A 6,888-nucleotide genomic window follows, 5' to 3' on the forward strand; every position below is an offset into this window, starting at 1 on the left:
TGTCTTCCCTGATGAGCTTAACGCTTGTTTTCGGTGCTGGTTTGCTTTAAGATGCTTTTGATCCTGTATTCATTAAAACCTGATCCTGCTGCTTCCCACCAGCCCTAATGGTCTGTGAAATTATTTTCCTTACTCCAAGATGCTGTTAACTCTCCTAGCACCTGCAGAGTAGAGGAGCTCAGAACATTGTCAAAAGTCCTTCGATTTATTCAAACCAGCTTTCTCCCACAAACAAGAATTAATCTTCAATGTTACCACAGCCATCCTCCTTTGTGGAGAAGTGGGAATGGACTGCAACAGTCTGAAGGTTTTTATCACTGCTGTTTTCCCCTTCTACAGGTACAGAGAGATAATTGGACAAAAGACTGGAAAATCGAGGGTAAGATTCACTCAGTATAACGGAGCATGAAAATGTGAATGAACATAAAGGGCTCAAACAGCTGGAAAAACAAAGAAAAGAAAAAAAGGGAGGAAGTAAATCGAATAAGAAAAAAGTAGGGAACAATAAAGAGAAGCGATGCCGCAAAGGGAGAACACAAAACTGCATTTGCAGTCTGGATCTTGCAAGGAATAACAACAGTTGAGGAAAAGGCAGGATTTTTAGGGTATCCACAAAGGAAGAATTTTTCAACTGCCCAGCATCAGGATTCGTACCTACATGACAGTTTAGTCTTCTATTTTTTAATGCTGGTGCAAGAGAAGAGGGTTTTCTAAATTTATGCTTTTGACACAATGATAAAGATTCATATTAGCTATCAACATGCACTTTATTGCACAAATCCTAGCAAGTGTTGTGACATAAATATTGCTACTCTATCGGATTCCGACAGAGCTGAAGAGCTTAATGCGGAGCTAATCAGTTCTTGGGTTTTGCCTTCTCATTAACAATGTCCTGCAATCACTGTTCTGCAATTAAGTTACTGCAACCAAAATAGCAGTAATGAGTATTCAGATGTTTCATTGCATTTGAAGATGCATTCAGCTACGGCATAGAAAATTGTTTTCTAGAACAGCGATCTCAGAAACAAGCATTCAGAAACACAAAGAGCAGCCAGAAGTAAGGTTGTCCACACAATATTTTGGTCCTACGGTAGAGATCTGTGTGCTTGCGTGACCCCATTTCCTGTAACCTGATTTCCTAAGGAGACAAAGTTTGTGTTGTCTGATGTTCCTACCCCATCCCTCGATAACTTCCAATTCCGCAGTGTTTCCCAGCCAGGCCTCAAAGATCCCTGCATTCTGCCACCTCCCACCCTTAGCGGAGTGGCACGTCATGTAAATCCTCGTTCTTCTTGAAGAATGACTGTTCAGGTTGTTTTGTTCAAGTGGCATTTTCAAGATGGATTTGAACTTGAGCCTTTACTATCCTGTCACTGGAAAATTATGTGTGTTACACAATTATACTCATTCTCAGTGTTATCATCTACCTTATTCTACGTGCTCTCTAAACATTTGGGTTTTTTTTAAGCATCTGCTGATGAAGCTGCAGAAGGAGCTCATAAAAACAAGGCGGATGAAAGGAAAAGGAGCGCAGCTGCTAAGTTTCCACCCCTGCGGATGCCATGTCTCAGTTAGCTATGAAATAAAACTTCACCTTTCTTAGCTGATACATCAGCAGCTTCCTCCTGGAGGGACAACAGGCACAAAGACTGCAGCGGTGTAATCTGCTGTTTATTCTCAGTCCATGTGAGATTCTTCTCATCTCCCTGGAACCCCCAAGAACTGACACGGCTCCTAGGAGAGTTCTGGCAGAACTGTTTTCGAAAACATCGCCTGCGATGCCAGCGGCTGCTGCTGTGTGGGAAGCCAGCTGCTTGTGCTACCTGAGGCCAAGAGGACAGGCAGGTGGGCCCAGACTTATTTCTACTCGGTGCCATTGGTAACGAAGCCACGCTGCGGAAGAGATGGGGATGGCTTTAAAGCTTCTAAAGACTTTGCTTCAGTGTACTCTCTGCTGGTGGTCAAACAGAATTAAGCAGAATCCAAATGGAGGAAGACCTTGATTTCCACATTGTTTTACTATATGTAAACACAAGGACAGGTAAATCGCTAACTAAAGACGAACTGATTTTTTCGGTTATTTTTCTCCTTGTAGTTCTGGAAAATGATTGAAATAACAGTTCCCCCTGCTGGTAACTGGCTGAGCCACAGACTCAGGGTTGGGGCTCTGGAGCCAACAAAAAGTGGAAGAGAAGATGGAATCTCTTCGTAACATCTCAGTCTGACCTTCATGTTTTGCATTTGCAGGGCTTTGTCTAAGGCACTCGATAAACTAATCCCCTACTCAACTGATTTCCCTTCCTCTTCTATCCAGAGAAAGACCAGTCACATCTGCGAAGGAAGGAGCAAACCACAAGCGTTCCCTTTGGTACCTCCTTGGCAAGTCAGCCCAAACTCAGAACGTGACACTGTGAGTGTCCAAACCACCTCCCACCTGGGCTGCAACGGGTGATGTTGTTTTACACTTTACAGAAACTTCCCGTTTTGAAAAATACGGCACTATCACAACACTACCGCTTGCTTACAGCTGAGGAGAGACAGGCCAAGGGCTCAGGAGTAGAAAGAACAAGGCAGTCTCTTTTTTAGCTAGATTTGTACCCTTCTAATAAACTAGAGAATGTCTTAAAAAAGCAAAGACAAAACCAAGTCAGAGCAGAACGGGCGAAGCCCAGACTCTTTGTAGAGAACCTGGGCACTGCGCTTTAATTCCTTGAAACTGCTTCCAGGCAGGCACACGTGCTACCGCAGAACGCTTCCTTCTCTGAATAAGCAAAATACAACTTGCCAGCAGCAGTTACAGATTCCTCTGCACAGCCATACCCTACACGGTACCGAGAGATACCAGGGCAAGTTCTGGCAATGCTTTGAACACTACTGAGCTCCCACTGGAAGACAGAAAGCTCCCGACACTTCACCAGAAATTCAAGCATTGCCTCTGAAGACACTTACACCATTTATAAATATATATATAAAAAAAGGCAAAAAATGACTCAACACAATGTATCCCTCTGCAAAAGGTGCCTTGAGGAGGAGCCACCATTTCTACGAAGAAAAAGAACATGGAGGATGAAAACTTTATTGGATCCTAACCGAGTTCCTTTGGAGTTTACCTGTCTTTAAATAAAGAGCCAGCTGGACTCAAGCGGGAACATCCACCAGAAACCAGCAGGCAGGCTTCTCGCAATGTGGTAACCAGTCTGGCACTGGGGAGCAGCCCTGCAGCAATCCTGGCAGCTCCAGGCTGGGGACTCGTTTTGCGGCACTGCTCTTAAAACCGTCCAAGAAGAAAAGCCGCCGCTGATTTGAAAATAGCTTCTTGAATTGCTTTTGTAGCCTCCTCTGGGATCTCGCAGTACGTGAGGTCTGGAGAGCAGACAGTGGGCTGTCCAAGGGAGTCCAGAGGACTCAGACTCAAGGTAGATACCCGACCTGCCTGTTTTAAGAAATTCTTATTGACCAAGAGTCAGAGGGGTGGCAAGAACCAAGCTGGAGCAATACCAGGAACAGGCTTTAGAGCTAAAGTGGGTCAAGGGAGCCTGCAGCAATCAGGAGAGAGAAAATCTCCTTTCTTTCCTTTCTTCTTGGCAGACCGATCTTTAAATCTGTGCTCTGAATACACGATACTGTTTTAGACAGATCTTGGCTTAGAAAAGAAACTCAAGGAAGCTCCCAGCTTCCCTCTTCCTGCTGGGCATCTAGGGCAAGGGGACTGAGCTGTGGCTTCGAGCAAGGGGCCCTGGAAACTACGGGGGCTTCTTTTCAGTGGTTAAGAAAAGAATTAACCAAGTCTGTGTTTTCTGGTTGGCTTAGGTTTTTTTGGGGGGAGTGTGGTGTGGGGTTTTTTTTTTAAACACAGTTTCGCTACACGCCCCTAGACTGGGGCAAAACGGGGAGGAGAGCTCCCTGTACACAGACAGAGCAATTTGGCTTGAGATGCTGTAAATAAAAAGGAGATCACCGGTAACAGACTGAAGGCACAGTGGAGGAAGGCTGCTGCGATCTCGCTCCCTCCATTTCTGATCAGGAGCTTTAGTCACTACAGAATTATTGTTAATAAGCAATTCTGCTTCTGTGGAATCAAAACAGAGTGATTTCCCCTCGATCTGCAGCCCACGCTCTAGTACAGAGCAGTAAGAGCAATGACTCAAAGATTCTTAACAACAATATGTTTGAATAGAAATTCCAAGGTGATCGCGAGGAAGCGGATGGATGAGGCAGTGATTTATAACGCGTTTTTCAGCTGTTTGTGTGTGCACAGTGATGTGGGAGCTGGTCTATTCCTCCATTAGATTATTAATTTAATAGAAGGGGAAACAATTCTGCAAAGCTAACAGAACCGAGAGCTCACGTAGCGTCTTTTTTGCTGCTTTTGGTTGCTAAGTTTGAGAATTTGTTAAATTTAACACAGTGCCGAGAGATAGAGGAGCTCAAGTCCTATCAACACAGAGAAAAGAGAGCTTTGTGATTAAGACACACAAAAGATAATTAATTCTTATCTCTGCCACAGCATTCACGAACAAGTCAAGCAATTTCCCTGCTCCCTTTGTATAAATGGAAAATGGTATTCACTGCCCTAGAGATACTGGGAAGCGTAACTGTCCTCAGGGAAGGCAGAATCTCCACGGAGCAGCAGAGGCCAGCAGCCGGCGTTCATCGGGCAGCATTTGTGGAGTTAAACCACAGAAGGTTTTACTTCAGGATTCTCTGCTACTAAGAACATACTTGTTCACTACTTACCATTTGATCTCTAGGACAATGTAGTTAGCAAACTGGGGAAGATGACCAAGAATAGCCTCATGTTTAATTTTCCAAGAAACACGTTTGTAGAATAGCGAGACAGATTAAATGAAACCCAAATCTGAGGCCAAAAAAGTTGTAAGGAACACCGGAGGGGTGGGGGAAGCAGTGGAGAGAGAGAGAGAGAGACTTAGAGCAGCCGCTCAGGAAAGAGATCAAGATCCCATCTGGAGGGGCGAAAGGCCAAAGCCACCGAACAGATGGAGCCCGAGCGACAGCTGGTAGAAACATGCTTTCATGTGTAAAGTTTGCTCTTTGGAGAATTTTGCTCTCTGACTCTGAAGGCATCATTATGGTAATAACTCCTCCCCGCACAACTCTGGGGAGCTCGCCGGTGCTCCGGAGCGGGTGTTCCTCAGCTCCCCGTGATGGGGCTTAATTAACGAGGGCCCTTTCAACATCTAGAAGCCGCTGTCACGCAACCTTGGCACGGCTTCAGCAGCAGCGGGGATGGAAACAATTAATTTGGGCCCCACTGGTTAAACAGGTTTCCTGTAAACTTTTACATAAGCCAAGAGTGGCTCCTGTTGGGGTGAAGGATATATTATACATCTCGAAGTTTAGACACGTTACCTTAACGGAAGAACGTCCCACTGGCTGCTCCACCAACTCAGAGTCAGTCAGAAGAGGGTGTTGTCTTCATTTAATCCAGGGAGTTTTTCCAGGCCACACCAAAGAACTCGCATAATTCTGAGACTGGCCCTTGCCTTGGAGAGAAGTGTGCTGCTCCTCCCCGAGATCCGCCAACAATACCGAAATTAAAGTTCTGGAAAAGTGGCCATTGTCACTTTTTCTTTAATAAAGATATGAAGTTTTTTTTTTCCTGTTAAGGCAAGAATTTCATCCTGCTGCTAGGATCTAGTAATGCAGCTTTGATTACAGAAAAAAAAAAAAAAAAGCTTAATTACAGTTGAAACTAAAGTATTACACTGTTAAGACAATTCAAAATTAAAAAACTAAACCAAAAAGAAAATCCAAACACTCCTCTTCATGATTACCTATCCTGAGTCCAGTTTCATTAACAGATTTCTGAGGTACAAGACAATAAATTAAAAGTCCATTCCGACTGCAGAGATCAACCATTTCCTCAATGCGATGTCTTCTTTACTCCCTTTCCAAATTTGGCATCCAGTCCAAGGCCTGCAAAGAGATCACATCATCCGTGGGCACAGAAAGCTTCTGCACCTTCTCCAAACAAACACAACACAAGGAACTTTGTGCAGAAGCAGCTCAACAGCACCCAGCTCCTTACGGTCACTGAGAGGCAGCGACGAACGGGGTGTGGGGGCAAAAAACCAAACCCACAAACCACCCGAGAGATCTGCCAGAAGCCACGTTCCCCTTTTCTGCGCTGGTAAGGCTACAACACGCTCGTCCGTCGAGAGTGGTGTAACGAAATGAGATTTATTGGGTTTTGACCAGCATCTTTTCGCTCTGCCCTGCAAAAGTTACGAGGGGAAAGGCCTGAGGCGCTCGCTTCCCCGACTTACCCAGGAACACCAGGACTGTCCCCACCCACTGCGTGGAACTGATGGGGTTGGCAAACAGAATGACGGACGCTAAAATGGTGAAGAACTTGCGGGTTGTGGTGATGATGGAACAAGTCAGAGGTCCGAAGTACACCACGGTCATGAAAATAAAACTCTGTAAAAAAAAACCAAACAGGAGACAGACACCTCTTGTCACTCTGACTTGAAAAAGCATGACACAGATTGTGTTTTCAGATGAAAAGCCATCAAGCCAGAGCCAAAAAAATCTTATTTCAAATCCTTGTTATCTGCATATGAACTTGAAAGCAGTTTTTGCTCTGGACGTAGCCTGGACAGAGAACAAGCTCCAGAATGTGAAGCCACCTCGCTCCACCATCTCCCACCCGGGCAAGCTCCGCGCCGTGAGGGCGGCACGACGAGGAAGCTGCACTTACCTGCCCCAGCGCGCTCGTCAGGCCGAACAGGAGGATGTTGTAGATGATGCTGGGGTAGCGTTCCGTGAAACTCAAGAACTCCCAGAGCTCGCCAGTGAACAGGATCCCTGGGGGAAAGATCGAGATGAAAAGCAAGAAGCACGAGCCCGGCGGCAGCCCCAGCAGCC

The 6,888-nt window shown here is 45.5% G+C and overlaps 1 protein-coding gene across 1 annotated transcript in view; it reads right to left on the reverse strand.

Annotated features, from left to right (window-relative positions):
• Positions 1 to 5,620: 5,620 nt before the first annotated feature.
• SLC35B1 (solute carrier family 35, member B1) overlaps positions 5,621 to 6,888 on the reverse strand; it is a gene marked incomplete at its 5' end in the record, with an annotated part of 3,335 nt that continues 2,067 nt past the window's right edge. The window contains 3 exons of the mRNA XM_009876171.1: positions 5,621 to 5,937; positions 6,288 to 6,441; positions 6,722 to 6,828. Coding sequence (XP_009874473.1) covers positions 5,885 to 5,937; positions 6,288 to 6,441; positions 6,722 to 6,828 — 314 coding nt within the window. The remainder of the gene's footprint in view (positions 5,938 to 6,287; positions 6,442 to 6,721; positions 6,829 to 6,888) is intronic.

This window comes from Apaloderma vittatum, unplaced genomic scaffold (genome assembly GCF_000703405.1).
Source record: "Apaloderma vittatum isolate BGI_N311 unplaced genomic scaffold, ASM70340v1 scaffold37189, whole genome shotgun sequence".
NCBI lineage: Eukaryota > Metazoa > Chordata > Aves > Trogoniformes > Trogonidae > Apaloderma > Apaloderma vittatum.